At 40.1% G+C, this 21515-nt stretch overlaps 1 protein-coding gene across 15 annotated transcripts in view; it reads left to right on the top strand.

Moving 5' to 3' along the window:
* Positions 1–21515, top strand: part of mast4 (microtubule associated serine/threonine kinase family member 4) — a 97666-nt gene that overhangs the window by 47317 nt on the left and 28834 nt on the right. For 10 of the 15 annotated variants that reach the window (XM_035991158.1, XM_031317404.2, XM_035991156.1 and 7 more), the window contains one exon: positions 1824–1855. In XM_035991158.1, coding sequence (XP_035847051.1) covers positions 1824–1855 — 32 coding nt within the window. Of the gene's footprint in view, positions 1–1823; positions 1856–7625; positions 7902–9505; positions 9587–14818; positions 15300–21515 lie in introns of those variants that run through there. The other 5 variants (XM_035991162.1, XM_035991161.1, XM_035991163.1 and 2 more) reach the window with 4 other exon arrangements.

Below are 21515 nucleotides of genomic sequence, written 5' to 3'. Positions count from 1 at the left end.
AAGTCATTCCCTTTTGGTAATTAGTGTTGTGTGAGCTGCGGTCATGTCTCCCAAGGAAACTCTCTGCCCTTGGTCTTCTGTAGGCAGCAGGGGAAGCCAGGACATTAAGCCCTAATTGATAGCAAAGGGAGAGTGGGGCTTAGCACTTTTTCTGCTGACTGGAGCAACCAATACACATCAACTCAATGTCCTACACTGTTTGACACAAAGGACCTCACCCTTATCAGGTTATTAGACAATGAAATGTCTAATGATCAAATCAGTGGAATTTGTTGTCACTAAAGAAAACGGATCCAAAGCCTGGTTAGTTATCAGTGCTCTTTTACAGCGAGAGGGAAGATTATTTATATATATATATATATATATATATATATATATATATAAGATATCAAAGAGCACAGGGAAATGTTGTGAAGCCGATATAACAGCCTGGTTCTTTACGAGAAACTACTGTAATTAAACACACATTCACACATGTTGGTCCTTTCCACGTGACACTGACAAATCAACAGATGCTGCAGCAGCAGCTGTGCTTCACTGTATTTTACTTAGTTGTTCCTGGCAGCTTTTGAAAATGAAATGTCATTGTTTTTCTGTGAAGGAACAAAACAACAAAGTATTATCCTTCAAGTAAGAAGCCTTTGAAAGCGCATAATCCCTCAAGAAATCAATGAGGGCATTGTTGGTGCTTTTTCTGGACTATTTTCAGTATGTAAACCCTGACCTCTGTGTAACTCTGCCTTCTACAGTTGACGTCAGCAATATAATTAAAATGTTATTCATATTAAATTTAAAATATGAATTAAAACATGTCAGGGTTCATTCTTTGGATCTGGGTTGTGTTCACTTGCTTCAGCTGTTATGTGATTTAAATGAACAGTTTTAAATCCAGATGCTTTCTTTAAACTTCTAGCCCACTTCTCTGGGATAAGATGTAGCAGTTTCACTTCTGCTCTGTGATATATTTCCATATGGTGGCTATTTGTGAGGCTGTAAAGCTGCAGAAGCAGGATAGTGAGTTTTTTTGGTATTTTTAACAGAACCTCAATTCTACCCTTATTTTCATAGATAGATAGATAGATAGATAGATAGATAGATAGAGTGTATTACCTCTTCAAAAACGTAATAGCTTGTGGAACAAATTAAAACTTGGATCTATTTCTAGTGAATGGAAGGGGCCAATATATTGCAATTGTTAAAATGAGAAGGCAAGTGCATGCCTCCGGTCATCCACAATGTTGTTTGTATCCATTCCATACTTTGTAAAGTAATCCCCTAACAGTTTGTTGGCCGTTGTTGCAGTTTTTTGAACAGTCGTATTCTGTGCCTCAGTAGCATTACCCGACCAGCAGATGATGCAGGAGGATAAAACACTTCCAATAAAATCCCAGTAGCACATTTGCAGCATTTTGTTGTGGACAAGAAATAGCAATTTTTTTTAGAAAGTACATTCTTTGTTGTAAAAGTAGGGTTTAAAAATCAATGGACCTTTCCTTTGTTTTAGAGGTGTTTAGAAGACACATACCAATTATTTAAGGATTGTGGTGTTTCCAGGGCTACGATTATACTACAATAATTCTAAAATTTTCTACAATCCTGCTTGTCATTTATTTAACAAAATACAAATATATGTTGGTATCATCAGGTCTGGTACAACCAACAGCAGCTTTCATGAATCTGGCAAATTAACCAGCTTTATATAAATAATCTTTTCAATATTATATGTTGTGTAAAGTGACTTTCATTTAGTGATGCCACAGAACTGATGTATTATTTGAAGTTAGGCATTTTTGTACTTATAACTCTTTTCTTTTCATTTACAGAAAGAGCTGAGTCTTCCCAGAAGAGGCAGTTTGTAAGTACCCAGATATGTTATAACTTCTGCTTTAAATTGTGAAAGTGGTTTGATAAGTTGGTTAACAGGAATACCATGTGAAAAAAAAACAACCTAAAGCTGTGGTAGGCAATTTATTTTTGGCCTTGTTGGGCAGAAATTCCAGAGTAATCTTTCAGCATATTGTAGTTCAAGTGGTCTGAGAGAAAACTTCTGCACCTCCTCTTGGCTCTGTATTCAGGCTTTAGATAATCTAGCCCGTGATGGGAGACTTTGGCCAATCACAGGTCATTTTAGAGAGATAAAGTGTTCCTATTGGCTGTTCCGCACATGCATTGCCCAAGCAACAGAGGCATAGACAGTAAAAAGGACACAGCGACCCCATAGACTCTGGACGGAGACCAGTGAAGGATATTAGAAGCACTTTTCCGGTGATGGCTGAGCGTTACTGCGCAGCCTCCAACTGAGAGAGACGACGTAAATGTGACGTGAGCAACCTGTCTGAAAGTTGTAAGTCTTCTGGTAGCTGTGCCAAGAGAAATCTCAATCATTCCCAATTTTGCAGAGACGGAGAGTGTATATATATGTTAGGAGATAACATAGGCACAGGGTAATTATTGCTAACTAAAATGCTAGTTAACATTAGTAATTAAACTTAAACAGCTAATGTAAGTCCAAACTGTCTGAGAGCTTCTCCTGTACTATACGGTAATTCCTCTACTATGCGACAGTAAGTCGCGTGGTTATGACACAATCATTAGCCTATTTTTACAAAAACGTCTGCTACGGAGCCATAACGTGAGGTACAAGGTAGTGGAGCCTTTTATACATTGTCATGTTTCTTTAGAAATAAACAATGGACAAATAGTCTTTAAACGCTTCAGATGTAAAGTTATTCGCTGTCAAAGTGGCGCCAAAATGAATGGCAGTCAATGGGATGCTAATGGGGGGCGATGGCTTGATAGCAACAAAATGGCTCCATAGGAGCTACACTTCGTGGAGGCTGGCTTATCCCCTTGGACAGAAGGAGAGATGGGGAGCTGCAGGAAGAGTTTGTTTTTTGCTTTCTACCCTCTGCAGCTTTAACATTTAGTTGAGACGCTACCTATGACTATTATTAGTGCAGAAACTCAAATTAGCGGAAATATTATAAAAGACTTTAGAGGGTTAGTTCAGATTCCCAATAGTTGCACAATAACACTAACAAACTAACTGATCGAGGCAACGGTATACCAGCATCTCTGCGTGTTCTGCGAGGTAAAATTACTGTTTTTCTGAAAGGAGTCTGATGGTGACCGCCATCTACTGTAGGTAATACACTAACTGGATAAGTCCTCATACAACCCCACTTCAAAAGATCCAAACTATCCCTTGCTTATGAAATGGTTCAATGTTTTAGCACAGAATCATTTTCATTTTTCAAATATTGCTTGATAAATATGATGTACTTTACATTTGAATTAATTAGTTGCTTTTAGGATCAGAAAGTGGATGGATTTGCTTTTATTCCAACATTTTGAAAGCAGAGTTAATTTTTTTAGGATGGAATACATAATGTATTACTATACATAATGTGTTTCTTATAATGGTGTACCTCTAAACCTTTAGAGGCTTTGTACAACGAATGAAGCTGTCCTGTTTGGTCAAATTTCTGTTCAATATGTTGTAAAAGATGATACTTTGACCATGAAATGCAGCTTTTAAGCCAGGTGAAGGCATAATGGACTTCTTGGTTATTGATTTTTGTTTAGTTTGATATATTTCATGGTGGAAGAGAAAGATTTACCCATGACTCCTTGCTGCCCTCACTGGCACCTCACCAGAGGGGGCACCTACTGTAATAGAGGTGAGCCATTACTAACGGCTGCTGTGAGATCACCAACTTCATTGGTTTATATTTAGTGCACTGGAGCATCTAGTGACCTTGGTAACCATAGTAATGATGTTTGGATATGACAGAGTTGATATATCTGCTTCAAATTCATCATAATTGCAGATTTAAATGGCAAATAGATGTTTAGACTAATTTGTCACATTACAAATAAAGTGAGCATCAGGTAACACATACATATAGAGTATTTGCTGGAGTATTTGCTTGATAAGGTATCTTCTAATCACAGAAAGAGAGTACATGCAAAAGGAACTCTTCAAACTCTGCATCCATGTCGGCTCAGTGTTTGTGAAATACAGAGCTCTGAAATTTGATTCCCTGTGACAGAGAGCCATCTACTGAACATTTGAAGTCATTAACATGCTTGCTGGTGTCAATATGGTAGTTAATTGCCAAGGTTAGCCTTTTCCACAAACTCTTTACATCTTGAGGGGGCATTTATTTTTGTTGTTTATTTTCCACAGCCACAAAAGTGATGGATTTTATCTTTAAGATGGTCATATGTGAAGTTGTTTTGAACATGAGTCATTCTAGTTGTGTGATGACGACTAGAACCTATTTATAGGCTGACCTTAATAACTGGAAGTCTTTTGCTGGGTCCAATTAAATAACTTAAAAGCAATCATTTTTATGTGTTGGCAACTTTGTCAAGCATTTTTGTTAGATTTCTATACCTCACCTTCAGCACAAAAACACAGCCTTTTGCAGTTTCAGTCTCTGAAGGACCAAAGCTGTTGTGCTGCTAAACTCCTTGGGCTGCTTTGCCATGTAACAGGATATCAAAGAGGAATTGTTGACTGTAGATTCTGTTACATGGTCTTTTTATGGTGATATTCAATTTAACAGATGCTGTCAGCCCCACTTCATGAACATGATCACTGCAGATAAAGTTGTTGTCAGAGGTTAGCTATTTACTGAGATTTATGAGAAGTAGTTTTGCTGTTGCAGTCCTTCTGGAGGTTTTTATATACACAATATTTTCTTTTTTTTGGAGTATGACATACATCCTGGGTCTGGCACACATTTGTTGACAGCATATGATGTTGCTGAATTGATTAGCCCAGGCTCCTGTGTGCTCCCTCAGCGGTGAAATGAGTTACCTGACTCGACTCTGACTCCCTCTTTGCATTTGAAAATCACTTGATGACTTGTCTCTTCAGAAAGTACCTACTCACCTAACATGCTCTCCTTCTCTATTTTGCTCCTGCTATCACCTCCTTAATCTACTGTTGTTTGGCTAGTACGTCTTTTGTACATAGCTTTGAACAAAAGCGTCTGCCAAATGAATAAATGTAAATTATAAATGTAAATGTTAATTTGTCAAGGTAATACAGAATCCGTATAGTACAAATGTAACTTGTGGTAGAATCTTCTGATTTTGAGCAAAAGACTGGCAAAATTTCTCTCTTAAAAACTGGTGCACATAATATTTTATGCATGTAAATCAAGCGTAGGCTCAGTAGTACTCAATTTTCACAATTTGCAAAGGCTGATTTGCCTCCACAACCATGCCATCTTAAACTTTAATTTTATTAATTAACATGTGCATAAGGTTATGGATTTCTGTTTTAAAGCTGCACTTTTCAATATTGTTATATTATGCTCAAAGGGTCGCTTGTATGAGAATTATCACTCAACTCTGCAGTTCCACCCCAACTCCACAGAGCTTTTCACCTTCTTTTACTTCATTGTTTTGGTTTTGCAGCCCACACTTTGCTGTTTTGGCTATGTCTTTCGCCGCTGAGCGTGGAAACAGGATGACAAACGTGACTTTAAATGAATGCTTATGTTAGTTCGTATCTGCTGGATGAATTAATAGGCAACTGTTTACTAACAATTTTGTCATGTCCACTTATTAATTTGAAAACACTGTTTAAAGCTTGTTGCACTGCCCCCAAGTGGTCAAAAATTACTCAATACATGTTAAATGAAAGCACTAAGACATTGTGTTTCAATTATTCTTATTCGGCATTGTTAGCCACGATTCTGTCATTGTCTAAAGGATTGTCAGTGTCAATGTAGAGGCAGAATATAACTCAAGTTTTAAAAGGACAAAGCCAAACAGGAGTGTTTGACTACATGGTTTTTATTAGTTGGGATGTTGAAAAATCAATGCTATAACATGATTATCTTTGAAGATATTTATATTAAGACATCCTGTGAATAATAGCTTAATATTTACAAAAAGAAAAAAGAAAACTGTAGTTCCAAACCATTTACGATAATGAGTAGCTACTTCACGATGAACAGAAAATGTCCACGGCATTTCTCCAGGCAGTTCTTGCACCAATTATCACAATGTTATTTATCTATATTTTTATTTTGTTGTTTGCAATAGTTGCCTTATCCACATCTTGCTAATACTCTTTTTAAATCCACTGCATATTCCAAGACACATTTTAGGACAGAGGGCATTATCACCCTACCCTAAAAATGCTGTAGTTATGTCTCATTGACTTTCAGAAGAAGAAAAAAAATCTTCTTCAATCTACCATGTACTGACAGGAAGTCATGGGTCAGAGGTTTTGCTCTATACGCTTGAATGATTTAACTAGGCTCGCTTGGATTGTCCAGATTTTATTTTATTTTCCTGCATTCATATATGAAAGTCAATAAACAACAGTCAGCTTATTGAACCTACACGGCAAGATGCAAAATAGAAAAAAAAAATTAATCTGAAAATCAGATTAAAAAGATAAAAAGCAAAACAAATTCAGCGTCAAAATGCCTCAAAATTACAGATCAACATATGGGGGCGATATTGTGTACTTGAAAGTTTGTTGCTGACTCTTGACCTGCTTTACTCTAGATACAACTCTGCATCTTCTTACGCTCCAGTTCCTGCCTGCTTCAACTACTGTGGTTCTGTGGTTAATGCAGTGTTTGGTGTCATCTGCTGTGTCTCTTTGCTCCTCAAACATGCTCATAATAAAGAATTCATTACTATACTCGGATGTTCGGTGAGTCAGTCAGTCAGAGGGTTGTCTGTCTGGTCGGCTTTCTATACTTCTTCCATCATCATACAGCAGTTACCGTAGCTGACTCATTGCAAATACTGCACATTTTTAGTAGTGTATTTTTTATTTTTCTTTTTTTTTTTTACAATGTGTTGTCGAATTATCTGAATAAGGCCCCTCTTTTGTCATGCAGTAGTTCATCCTTGGACAATTTCTTGCCAGTGAGTCACTGATTGATTTTGAAATCTTGCGGTCTTGATGGTCTGACAATAAAACATCTGCGTAAACATAAATGTGGATAAATACATCATGGGTGACTTAACTAATTAAAATCAGTAGCCTCTAGGGTCTTTTAAATCCCTGCAGGGGCTTGGACACTGCTGCGTCATCATGCTTTATTACTTTGGGTTATAGTCTTTGACTCCACAATCACAGCCAACACTCAAACCCCTCGCTACGTTAACCACAAACACTCAATTCATGTAGATACTTGCCTGTAGGGTTAGATGTTGTACACAAATATCACTGCGAAATTCCTATTTTAGCTCTTCTTCTTTAGTCGTATTAATTATTGTATAGAAAGGACTTTACGCCAGGTGTGAGTGCATTCTGTCTTGCTGTACAGTGACTGACGTGGACTGGCAGGTATAGTGGTGCAATATGTTTTTCTTTCAAAGATGACATCATTCCTGTGGTTGTGGTGACATTGCATTGTATGGTGCATGCCTTGTATTAGCATCTGTGATGGTGACTGCGTGTTAGAGGAGTAGACAAAATGTAGATTTAATTTATTGCATTCATTTCTGCTACGTAGCAAGTCACCAGCTGGTGGTGGGGGGGGGGGGGGCAGAGATAGACATGTGCATGCGTTTGTGAAGGAGCAGGGGGCGTGTGTTAGGGGAGGGAAGAAGTGGTATTGTCCTGCCTCCATGCCCTCTGCAGGCAACTGAAGATCTTATTTGACAGCTTCAAGGTGGGAAGTGAAAAGACCAAAACAAGAACCGTAGCCCCCATTTTTTGCCCCCTCCCTTTTTGTGGTGGGAGAGAAAACCAATCCGTCTCATTGCACTGTGGTGGCTGGGTTTGGCTCTTTGTCAGTGCAGGGGGGGCGGGAGGCAGGCAGTGTGAATGCATATCATGACCACAATAGAGCAAACGAGCACAGTTCAGCCATGAAAGCCCAGCGGGAGAGGCTGAGAATTCCAGGGCTAACGCTAGAGTGAGTATTTTCCTCCGTTATCCTATTGGGGAGGCAGCTCCTCTGCAGTGTGTAGCTTCATCTGTCTCTGTGTCATATTTGTTGCTGTCTTTTACTGTTGCTTGTGCAGCGTTAGCATTAGCATCTGCAGCAGGAACCTTAATGTCAAATCCTTCACAGCTAGGCAACAGAGGCGTGTGTGTGTGTGTGTGTGTGTGTGTGTGTGTGTGTGTGTGTGTGTGTGTGTGTGTGTTCACACATTTATGTTTTCATGCACGTCTGTGTGATAGATAGACAGACAGATAACGTGTCACGCAAAGGAGTGCCGCAACTGCACAACATGCTGTCTTTGCTGCTGTGACACACTTGAGTACGTTCACACAGTGCACACGTAGGAAACACGCACATACTCATTAGAACACACCTATGATGAGTAGCAGTGTTGGATATGATAAATCAGGTGAAAAGCAGTGAATCAGTGTGTGTTTACATGGCAGGTTTCCCCTTTTGTCAAAGCCACAGTCATTTGTTGGACTTGATAAAAAAAAAATGTATTTAGGTCAACAAGGTATTTGTTATGGTCCCCTCCATTTGAGGCGTTAAAACCTGCAATTCAGAGCGCACACTTGGACTGATGCTGAATTTGCTTTAAAATCATCAATTATTTCTATGTATATTTTAAATATACAGATGTATTCTATTTTATTTGAATTGTCAACAAATCCTGTGAAATGACCAAAACCAACAACGTGTTAGTCTGCTCTCAATACTTTCTGACTTCCTGAGCCGTTCTGTGGTTTACATTCCCAAGCCCATTGTTCCTACTGAAGACGTAAATCTTTAAAAATTAGTCAAGAGTGTATACTTTCACTTTTATGAAAGGCTCAGTAATTTCCGAAAACACCTTGCTACTCTAGTTTTTAGCAAACGTTACTCAAACAGTAGGAAATACTGCATTTGTCAGGGAGTATTTTCATCAGTGGATTAATCCACTGAGTTGTGCCACTGAGTATTTACTGCAGCAGGATGGTGCATGTGGAATTGACTCAAAATAAATTTCATGAAATATCTTAAAAAGAAATATAGAAAAATCACCAGACTTGTCCTTTAAAAAGTTTATTTTGGACTGCCACTGCAGTAGAAGTTACTCACCTCTATATGACCTAATGGTCTGCAGTGCCCCTGTTCAGTTTAAATAGAGCTCAATTCAATGACATCACATAGACAAAGTGAAAGTCTTTTTGTATTATTTGAATCACAGGAGATGATAAGATATTTCTAACGTTATCACAAGAATCCAGTAAAGAATGTGAAAGCAGGTTAATCTGTAACTTACTTTATAATATTTAGCTTTTAAAGGGTAAGTGCTTGTTTGTCTTCTTTGAATTTAGTCTAAATTTAAACTACCTATGTGGATAGACTTCCCCAATTTGGAACAAACATTGTAGAACCAGACAAATGCCTTGTGAACCTGCTCTTTAAACACGATTTTGGTTCATCTGAGAAGGGTCATTACTCTTCATGATGCTGCAGTATTCATGTGGGCACGTGTCAGAGCTTGGGGGGGGGTTCTGTCCTGTGTGTGATAAAAGACAACTATTCAATACACTCCATTTAACTTACAGCCTCACTCCCCGAAGCTTGAGCCCCACTCCCACTAGCCCCTGCAGTCCGTGCAGCCCGCTGCACGCATTTCATTTTTGGAGGTAAGCGAGCATTCTTCAACCATGCCTATGTTGTTTTGAAAGGCCTGTTATTGCATGTTTGAGTCAGTCTTGTCATCGTGCATCATGAGGCTTGAACTGGATATCTAGTTTGCCCTCCTAAAATCATCTGCCATTGAAATGACATTGAAAGAGGATGACACAGTGCTTATATAATGTTGAAAGTGTCCCCTCCTTCCCCCATCTTGCCCCTCTCTGGTCTGAGGTTTATGCTCCTCTTTCATGTGCTAAGTAGGATTTGTGGCATTTGCAATACATCAAAGTAAAGAATGGTCTCAATCAGTCTGAATCCCAGCTGGATTGATTCATTTAGGAGTGAACAGTATTGAAAATGGTTTCCTATCCAAGCTTACTGCTTATATCTCGACTAGTTTTTGATTTAGTATTTAAAAATCTGTGTGCTAATAGAGTTTAAGATGAATATATGTACATGAAGACTCTTATCCTTGTGTCACTGAAAAGATTATTTCTTCTGGGAGTTAATGTGCATCAGTGATGTCTGAGATAGCTTGTCCTCTCCTCGAACTCCATTTTTCACCCGCCAAGAAGCTCTGAATCTGTCTTTTTTTTTCTTGGCCAAGCCTCAATCTGGGTTTCACTTTTAAATAGGTCATTAAGGTTGAAGCCATCTTGTTGTGGCTCTGTGTTGCCTAGCTGCTGTTTATGTAATTACTGTCTGGTTGGACAAATGGATAAAAGGTGGCCAGTGCCTTTTGATGATATGAACGATTAGATTAATTGCCTAAGAAACAGGACTTTTAAAAAATGGAAAGCTCACTGCTCAAGAAATGTCTGTTTTACTGAAAGAAAGAGAGTCACAGCCTATGCTTTCTATCGGTTTTTGTTGGCTTTATTCAAGCTGCTTCTGAAAGAGATTTGGTCAAGAGAAATAGTTGGAATGAATTTTTTTTCATCTCATTCAAAACACTCAATATTAAAGAATTTTCTGTATCAATGAATAGCATGAAACACCCACCCATAGTCACCTCTGATCTCTTCTTCTGCACAGCTTTCATAGAGATTCAAGTGGAGCAGGCATTTAAGTGAGTCAGCTCCATACAAAAATGTAGAGATGTTTTTTTACTGGCTGTTTTTTTTGTTTTGTTCTATTGACAATTTCAGTATCATTATTCCATCATATACCAATGCATGGCCCTGTATGATCTGAGATATTCCAATAATGATGCAGTAAACTACAACTTGTGTTTATAGAGGACATTTTTCTACACCATAAATACACCACAGTGTAGGACCATCGACACCTAAAGCAGCACGGAACCAACCTAATCTACTTATGACAGAAAGGTGTTAGTGACTGATTAATGTTCCATAAAGAAGTTGGTGGCAAAGTTAGCGTGACATTGCAGTATTTGTCATCCCAGGGACTTGATTTTGTCCAAGCAGGTGTTAAAATCAGGTGCACATGTAAACCTTGACATCCACAGGTGAAAATTAAACTGCTGAGGCTGTGTGTTTCTGTTTTGATATAGAACTCTTAGGTCAGGATTTCCAATGGATTGCATTATATTGTTTTCAGGCTTTGTTTAATGCTTGTACATAAATGAATATACATAGATTACCTATGTATTATTTTTGTGAGTTCAGTCAATAGGTGGCTTACTGCTCTTGACATTTTCAGTTGTAGCTATTGTTCAGCTAAGACCACCAGGCCAAGGTAGACTTGTAAACAGCCCTGTGTTTAAAAAAATACAAGAGGCTGCAATGGTGGGGTACTAGCCTGACAAGCCAGACCCACATCAAGATGTTGGGTCTGGGAACTCACCATTGGCAGGGCTTAATCTGAGGGGCGGGATAAACGGTTGTCTTTCAAATTCCCTCTGCACTCATAGCCAACCAGAGCAACGCTAGTTGATAGATTAAACTTTTGCCGTATCCGGTCGGCAAAACTCCAAATACATCTTCCGTTTTTAAGAATGACTTCAGTGCTTAACTCCAAGTCTTCCAGAGTCGCGGCCAAAACCAAAAGATTCGAAAGACCGCTGTTCACCAGCAGCAACAGCCATCTTCTTTGTTTTCAAGTAGCAGGGAACCGTCGAAACTCTGCTGTCCTTATGTTAAGCCCGCCCACCGACTCTATACACAATGTGATTGGCCTGACCAGAATTTGTTTTTTCCAGCTCGCAAGCCAACGGAAAGTTGCTAGACTGACCCTGCCTGCAAATTACATTTGCTGCCACTAGGGTGCGTCTAGATTTCTAGGCTAGTTGGGTACTGTTGAGACATGAAATATGATCCAGGACGTTCAGTTTAAATAACAGATTCAGGAGTTTGAAGGCTTATCAGAAGCCCAAAACTCTGCACAGCAGTTTGAAATACTCAGACTCTGAGAAGTTATCATAGTGACAGTCATGTTTTTATCTTTCGTCGTGAGGATTGTGTGAAAATGAATTGTTCACTTTACAAAATAATCTACCAGGAATGTGTTTTGGATTGGCCAACACAAGAAGCTAGCAGTGAAACTTGAGCCAGGTTCAAATTTGTTGATGGAGTTTACCCAGTATAGCTTATCTGTTAAACCTATTATAGCTTAAATTTTTTTTAAAAACTAGCTTGGAATTTAAAGATACCCTGTGGAGTTTTTGACCACTAGTAATGCTGACGAGCAATGTTTTTACAAGTGGGTCCCCACTATGTTTAAATCATGCACGCACACAAGGATGCGATGCTCATTCCTTCTGTCGGTTTCACATTATTGTGCTGATCAACAGTCGGCCAACAAACTAAGAAATCGCCAACAATGACAAGGAAGAAGAAGCTAGCACAAATGGATAATAAATAATAAACACACGATTCAAGATATTTTAAAACTAGCTTTGCGTATGTTTTATAAGGAAGAAAGTGCATTCATCACATGTGTTAGACCTCAACCATACACACAATGTGTTTTGAATAGAAACAGTGAATGCAAACCCAACCTTTGTTACAATAAATTGCCACAGGATACCTTTAATTGGTCACCTGCTCATAATGTCTCATTCCCCGAATGTATGAATATGAATAAAATATTGTTGTTTGAGCTAATTAATTTGCTGCGAAAGGTTGCATTTTATCCCGTGTTTTATTACGGTAGGGTTTTTTTTATTATATGAAAGCACTAACTGTTCTCTAGATTGTGGATACAGTAACACTGTTAGTTTTTCTTTGCGCATAAAAATACTGTAAATATACAAAACATGCTGCACATACTGTATTATCATATCTTAACATCATAACCAGAAACATATATGATAGTAAGAGGACAGCAACCCAAATTGTTCTGCTTGTGATGTCAGTGTGTAGCCGGTGACCTCCCTATTCATGCTGCTCTATGCAAGTTTGACTTTGAACCATCTGAAGCATTATTTCTTATGTGGAACACAGAAACAGAGCAGAGCCATAATTAGAGTGAAGGCTGTCACACTGGCCTGTAGGGAGCCGGACCGAGCCACTCTGAGGGAATGCACACACAGACATACGCAGTGACTTTATACTGACAAAATGGCTTCTGGAACACTTTATTACACGCAAGTAGAAGCTGTGTTGTGTGCCAGTCATGGTAGAGTTCCTCCTTTGTCTATTTCGCTCTCTGTCTTTCTTCTTGAGCTTTTGAATCCCTTCCACTTGGCAAGTGATTGGACTAATCTGCAGCATTGTGATGGTCCTCAGGTCTGACTGTGCACTTCCTCAGTTCCTTCTTTTGCTCTACTGTTCAATGTGGGTATTATAACTCACAAGAAAGATGATCTATAAGACAACCGAGCTGGTGCTTAGAAGTCAGTGTCACTTCTGAAATAATGAGTCTTTCCAGCTGTGTTTGGTTTAGTTCATTATAACTTAAAATAATACACACACAAGAAATTGGCCAAGAATACAAAAACAAACAAGACAGTTTCAGTATTTGTCATGCTAGACATGCCAAGAAGGCAACGTAGTAGAGACATTTTACTACCAGAGTATATTCACTTGAGTATTGGGACTAGGACTGCAACAAATGATTATTATTGAGTAATCTGACAATTACTTTTTAAATTATTTGGTTAATCGCTTGGGTTTTAGTGTATTAAATGTTTTTTACACAGGTTATTTTGGTAATTTTTTGTTTTACAAATGACTTAAACCAATTGACTTAATTCACTGGTCCATAAATATTAGACCTTAGACCACATTATTGCCAATCTGGCTTTTAATATGATTAGCATTATCTTCATTTTTATTTGCTAATATGAGGTCAATGGATACTTCTTTTTTTGTTATACTCTATAGGACAAGATGAATTGTTTGAAGCAGGATTATGAAAGTAACATGTTTACCTTTCTCAATTAATCATGTGATTACAGCAACCTCAGGCTCTGCACCTCACAGAGGTGCTCTTATCGCAGCTTTTGAGTTCTGTTATTACAGCATGCTGAACTTTGCTCTCTCCTGTGGAGAATGGTCATTGGATATAAGTAATCAATGGCTTAAAGTTGGATTATTTGTGCTCATATTGGTTCATATGGTTTGTTGGAATATTATTTTGTTCCAAGCCCTGACAGCTACTTCAGAGACTTTGTCTGCTCCCCACGGGCCACTATAATCAGCTGACTCTAAACTATCTTACACACACACACACACACACACACACACACACACACACACACACACACACACACACACACACGCAGGACTCGTCAAATTCATCACCAGACTGACAAAACACCAGTTTTCATGCATGCATGAGTCTAGCTCTTCCAACCTTTCTTTTCTAAAATGGCAGTTTTATCACAGCTAAATTGGATTTACCAATATTTGAAAATATATATGGATATTGTAAATGAGGATTAAACTTCAGATCTGCATGTTTTTCAGTAGTCATTTGTGTTTGGCTGCTTATCTGCCGACCAGGAAACATGAGTCAAGGATCAAAGGTGATGAAGTTAAGGTGAGGCTGCCATCAAATGACTGAGGTAGGACTGTCTATGCAGGGAACAGCTGAGGGAAGAATGTATGCAGTAGCAGAAAAAATCAATGCAAAAGCAAAGCATTTCCATTTCAAACAGGTCCTGCTTAATACACTGACCCCCCCGAACTTTTGGAGGGGAGCCAGTTTGTGAACGCTGCAAGTGCACAGCAGCATCTGCTTATGATGCAGCACCCCACTGTCTCACAACCCCCCTGCACAGGATGTGAAGTGGTAGATGCCTGTTACATGATATGAAGCATGTTGAGCTAAGGGAGCAGGGTGAGTGTTTGGGATATGGAGCACAGTCGCAGTGAGAGGGGAAAACAAAAAGTCAGCTGGTGTTAGGTGTCGTATCCCTGCAACAGTGGAGGCTGTCAACGCCTGACCTGGATCACACACTGTGTGCCTTTCAGGATCCTCCCTGGATTGCTTTTTATTTGAGGACAGAGGAGGACAAGGTGCCCTCTCTGCCTGTGTTTATATGCCGCAGCTGGCTGCAGATGTGCCTGTGCAGAGGAAGTTTGGACCTAAGGAGAGCTGTTGTAGGAATACGTGTCAGGACTGCTCTGGGGTTCGCATCCTCCTGAACCCTGAAAGCCGTCGCTTCTCCTCACTGGGTCTTCAGAAGCCCCCTTTACATCTCCCTCTCTGGCATGACTCGGACACAATGTCAGATTCTAGTCTGTGGACAGTACTGTCCAACTTTAACATGCCACATTTCTTCAGTGGAGCCCGCCTGCGCCGGTCCAAGAGGTAACCTTTAACAGTTTGAAGTATTGCCGTATTTTCTTTTATGCAATATGGTATACTGCTTTACAGACCGGCTTCTTTGCAAATGGGCATCAGACACCGAAATTTGTCTTTCCCAATGACTCTGATTGGCAGGAGGGATGTTTTTCCTTGTATTTACAGTATGTCAGCAGAGATGTTATATGAGGCCAACATGAATAAGAAGCTGGGTGTTGCCCTTAGCCTATTGTGTATTATTTGCTTTGTGAGTCAAATGGTAATTGAATGTTTGTTGTTGAAGCAAGCTCATGTTCCTTACACAGGATGTGTACTTTCCTATATGCCATCCCCATAGTCAAGATTGGAAAGTGGAAATGCTGATTGTTTTTTTTAGATTTCTGTTACTGATTGGTGATGTTACAGTTTCTGTCCTCTGTCCAAATTTTAACATCGCCAAATTAAAAACATTTCATTGGTTTATGTGATTCAGCCACTGGTTTATAGCTAAGCCACTTGATCTCAGTTTTTTGTATATGGTTTGGTGATGCCCATATAACTGATATTATCTTTAATCCCTGTCCTGACCCATTTTATAGTGCAAAACAGCTTAACATGAAAAACTGGCTGCTTTTGGACAGCTTGCATTAGAGCAAAAATATTTTTTTATTTGAAAACCGCTGTCAGATTTAGTGGATATTGAAAACAGAAGCTTCATGCTGTAAAAGCACAATCTCAGAGATCACAGACATGTTTTTCTGCTGTGTTTGTGAATAATTTGATGATTGACTGTAAATGAAATGAACTGATTATTGATTGAATACATACCGATGGGAAGTTTCATTACAGATCACCAGTGATTCCCCTAACTGAAATGAAATCCGCCGGAATGGATGTCACCCTTTTAAGTGCTTTGCATGTAGACCACTTATTTTCCCCATGTCATTACAATAATGTCCTTTTTTCCTCTTTCTTTTAGTTATGATCAGAATATTTTGATATGAGCTCATGATATTCAACACAATTGTTATCCTAAACAAACCACTGTAAATTCAATAATAAGGTGACACATCTGTATTCTTAAAGTCAAAATAGAAAAGAAAATGCAGTAAACTTTATTCTGTAATAAGTTATGAAAATGTTAGGAACTGCAAAATGTAAGAACTTTGCTGCAACTAATGACCATATTACAATTAAGTACCAAGTAAAAGTAATGCACTTCACGTGAAAATATAAGCTCCTGACAAACAAAAAAAGAGAGATTTGTCAAAGCTGAATCTAAAAATATATGTAATACTGTACATCTTCAGATGTAGATAATCAGTTTTTAGTGGCGAGGGGAAAAAAGCTGCACTGCTTTTACCCAAGCACCAAGTTTTTAAATACTATTAATAGAGCCGTGTGTGTCATATGAGTAACTTTGAATTTGTGTTTGTCAGTGAGGAGCGGCACTGCGCTTTGTCAGCTCACCTGACAGTTCTGACAAGGGAGCAAAACTCACAAAAGTGAAAAGGATTCATCATGGCTTTTTGTTGACATCGGTCACGATCAGACATTTCAGATTTATCTGAATTTAGAGAGTTGTAAATCAAAGGCTTTTATCTATTTTTGCCTCTTCCTGTATCCAAAATAAGTAATCAAACTGAAATCTGAGAAATTGTTTTTGGCAGATTGAGATTACTTTGTAATAATAAAGAGTTACAGTAAAGTAGGTCAGTGTAGAAATGCAATAAATGTAAACTTGAAGGTACTGTTAAATATTTTAACCATGATATGTGAAGTTTGATAAGCACCTTTTTTATAGAGTATTTTTAGTCGTTGAATCTGTAGCTACGCTTGTGGAGATTTCATGTGTAATACAACAATGGTGTGATGAGGTTGAGGGTTTTGCATATAACCGAGACTGGTAAACCCTCCTATGGATCTGTTCCAGGAATCTCACACATCTGCAGTATAACTTACAATACTGGCCTACTTTCTCCCTATCATATAAGCCCAGGGCTTCTTTATCCCTCCTTTAAAGCTTCTCTATAGCGGTTTTTCCCCCTCACTCAGCCTTTCTGGCCGCATAGGTGCCTCAATATCAAATGTGAAGAAGATGGCCTGTTTGCTATCGTAAACTGTGACTGTCTTTTTTTGTAAAGTAATCGAGAAGCAGTCATTTTAATGTCTTATAGTGGCACTCCACTCTCTAATAGGGGTTATAATGGTACAAACACTGGGATGGGGAATGATAGCGTGAATAAAGCTTAGATCGGGCCCAAAAAATCAAGCCCGACCCTACCCAAGCCCGTGCACGTTGTGTCTGAGCCCGGCCTGGCCCGACACATTAACTGTAATTATGAGCCCGAACCCGATTTAAACCCGACAATTTTTTTTATACGTGGGCCGTTATAACTGACGTTCTCAACTACAATTCCGAGTTGTTTGAATTGCAGAAATCTGTTTAGAAGGGGTATGCTTGGAGAAGTAACAAAAGAGGACATTGAAGGCTGACTTTCATCTTTTCTGCCATGGCAAGCCTACTTCATGTGTCTGTTCATTGCGAAGTCCCTGTTTTTTTGCTGTCATAGGTGAACAGCGTGCCACACTTAATGCACTCGACAAAGCCAACACATATGTTGTCATACTGCCCACGACTTGTTTAAAATGGTTCCGTACCTTTGACTTTCCTCCAAACTTGCTCAAAGTTAATTCTCCTGTTTTTATTTTTTTCTTTACATCTTCAAGCTCCATGTTGCACTTAAGCTACACAATACAGCAAAAAAAACAACACAAATGCTTGATCAAGGGCCCGGCCCAGCCCAAGGATAGTGGCGGGAAATATCGGCCCAACCCGGCCCGAGGGTCGGGACGGGGTCGTTCAGGCTCGGGCAGAGAATCTAAACTCTAAGCGTGAAGCAACAAGAGGATTTATTGGGCAGCATTGTGGCATTCTCTTGGCCTAATCCACAGTGAGAGGGTATAAATAGATCTCGTTAAATGTGATCCTCTTTAACTCAGCACCTGTGTACCAGATATTATTCACTCCCTCCCCATCAGGATAAATGATTCATGTCCACACTCTTGATTGCAGGGGAAACCACTTGAGTAAACAAGGATGAATTGGATTTCAGTCAAAACAGGGTTTCTCCTCTGATTTAGTGTGATTAATTTGGATTTAGGTGTGACAATGGGGCAGCAACAGAACTGCAGAGAGCTACAAGCAGCTTGGGTTAATTCTGTTCCCAGTCATTGCCTCATGCAAGAACCGTGTTGTGTTCTTATCCTAAATCTCCTAATTTTTCTGTGAGGTTTACTTGTTCAAGGGTTTCAAGCAGGGCTGTAGTACTTAAGTCTGGACTCAATACACTTTTCTGTTGTCTCTGACTTGTCTTGGACTCGTTGGTATTGGACCAACCAATTATTGGACTCGGACTTGAGTCGGCCATTGGACTCGACCAATGTTCTAATTGGTCTCGACAGAGTCCAGCGCTATATGCTTATGTTCTGAAGTAACTTCCTCCTTCAAAATAAAACCATTGATGAAGCATGCTCGTTCAGAAAACAGCTATTAGTTTAATTCAAAATCCATCTAGAACAGGCATCGATATTGGTCGCCTGGTATACACCTGGCTGCATCATATACATTAGGCTACCTCAATCATCATGTATCAATCATTTTTATTTTGGCCACAGACACAATGTCAGCGAGCACTTTGTACTATGGATTCTTCAGGACAAGTAATAAGCTCAAGAATGGAAACATTTCCATTTATATTTTAAGTAAATAATATGGCCTATTTTAATCCTATAGTGTGTTACTCTGCACTTGCTTTTTGATTATTACAAATATTAACGCAAAATTATCTTAAACTAGAAGATATATTGTTTCTCACATCACATAAATTATAAACAGGTAAGTAAGTGGTCTTAAAGAGGATTTTTTTTTCTGTCTCAGTATTGACTGTCTCTCATTTGGACTCTGTCTTGACTGAGACTTGAACCTATTTGGACTTGGTCTTGGTTCTGTTTCGACTAGTTCTAGTCTTGGATTTAACAAAGTTGGACTTGACTACAGCCCTGGTTTCAAGTCGGATTCACCAGAGTCTCTTAAAAAGACAAACTATATCTATAATCATTAGCATATTACATGCTCCTAAAAAAATTGCCATAGATGGCGTTGTGGTCCGCTCCTATTTGCGGGTAAGTTTCATTCACAGAAATGTTACCAAAGAGTAAAAACAAGACTTTCAGACTAAAAAGCTTTTATACAAAAGAATAACAAGTTTAGCAGTCTCGGTAGTTGTATTAGAGGACCTGAAAATGGTTGGAAAATATTAATAGTACAGCTCTCAATATGTCATCAGAGCAGCGCCATAGAAATAAAGAGAGAATGGCTTTCATGAAGTTAGACACTAAACAAAACATCTTGTAAAAACAAAGTGGTCCATGCCTTCAGAATCAGAATCAGAAAGGGCTTTATTGCCAAGGACGTTGCACATACGAGGAATTTGTCATGGTGTTGTTGGAGCATGTCACACATACAAATATAAGAAGGATAAAAATATATAAACAATATAAGTATAAACATATACACACAGTACGTATTAATAACGATAAAATAAATTTAAATAAATAGTAAAATAAGTTCACAGTAGTGAAAAGGGACGCTACAGCAGAGTAGGTACAGTGGCATGAGGAGCCAGAGGTGGGGTGTGGAGAGAGTCAGGATGGATTCCGAGCCTTGTTTAGAAGGCTAGTGGCGGAGGGGAAAAAACTGTTTATGTGGCGTGAGGTTTTGGTCCTGATGGACCTCATCCTCCTGCCAGAGGGGAGTGGCTCAAAGAGCTTGTGTCCGGGGTGGGAGGGGTCAGCCACAATCTTTCCAGCACGCTTCAGAGTCCTGGTGGCGTATAGGTCCTGGAGCGGCGGCAGATTGCAGCCAATCACCTTCTCAGCTGACCGAATGACACGCTGCAGCCTGCCCTTGTCCTTGGCAGTGGCAGCAGCGTACCAGATGGTGATGGAGGATGTGAGGATGGACTCAATGATGGCTGTGTAGAAGTGCACCATCATTGTCTTTGGCAGGTTGAATTTCTTCAGCTGCCGCAGGAAGTACATCCTCTGTTGTGCTTTCTTGACGAGGGAGCTGATGTTCAGCTCCCACTTGAGGTCCTGGGAGATGGTAGTTCCCAGGAAGCGGAAAGACTCCACAGTGTCGATTGTGGAGCCACAGAGGGTGATGGGGGCAGGTGAGGCTGGGTTCTTTCTGAAGTCCACAACCATCTCCACTGTCTTGAGAGCGTTGAGCTCTAGGTTGTTTTGCCTGCACCAGGTCACCAGGTGGTCAGCCTCCCACCTGTAGGCGGACTCGTCTCCATCAGAGATGAGTCCGATGAGGGAGGTGTCGTCCGCAAACTTCAGAAGCTTGACGGACTGGTGACCGGAGGTGCAGCTGTTGGTGAACAGGGAGAAGAGCAGAGGAGAAAGAACGCAGCCCTGGGGGGATCCGGTGCTGATGGTCTGTGAGTCGGAGACGTGTTTCCCCAGCTTCACATGCTGGTTCCTGTCAGACAGGAAGTCAGTGATCCACCTGCAGGTGGAGTCAGGCACACCAAGCTGGGAGAGTTTCTCCTGAAGCAGAGCTGGGATGATGGTATTGAAGGCAGAGCTGAAGTCCACAAACAGGATCCTGGCGTAGGTTCCTGCGGAGTCCAGGTGCCGGAGGATGTAGTGGAGGGCCAGGTTGACTGCATCATCTACAGACCTATTGGCTCTGTAGGCAAACTGCACGGGGTCCAGGAGGGGGTCGGTGATGTCTTTGAGGTGTGAAAGCACAAGGCGCTCAAAGGACTTCATAACCACAGAGGTCAGGGCGACGGGTCTGAAGTCATTAAGTCCTGTGGTCCTTGGCTTCTTGGGGACAGGGATTATGGTTGAGGTCTTGAAGCAAGCTGGCACGTGACATGTCTCCAGTGAGGTGTTAAAAATGTCTGTGAACACTGGAGACAGCTGGTCAGCACAGTGCTTCAAGCTGGATGGGGAGACAGCATCCGGTCCAGCAGCTTTCCTGGGATTCTGTCTCCTAAAGAGTCTGTTGACGTCCCTCTCGTGAATGGAGAGAGTCGTCACTGAGGTGGGAGGGGGGGTGGAGGTGGAGGGGACCTTTAAGGAGGGCATTGGTGGGGGGGCCCAGGACCCTGCTGAGGTGGGCGAGGTGGAGGTGATGCACAGTGGCTGTAGCTGTAGGGAGGTGTCGTG

Source organism: Sander lucioperca, chromosome 14 (genome assembly GCF_008315115.2).
Source record: "Sander lucioperca isolate FBNREF2018 chromosome 14, SLUC_FBN_1.2, whole genome shotgun sequence".
NCBI classification, from domain to species: Eukaryota; Metazoa; Chordata; class Actinopteri; order Perciformes; family Percidae; genus Sander; species Sander lucioperca.
The sequence above is the reverse complement of the archived record's forward strand: the minus strand, read 5'-3'. Positions and strand labels throughout refer to the sequence as shown.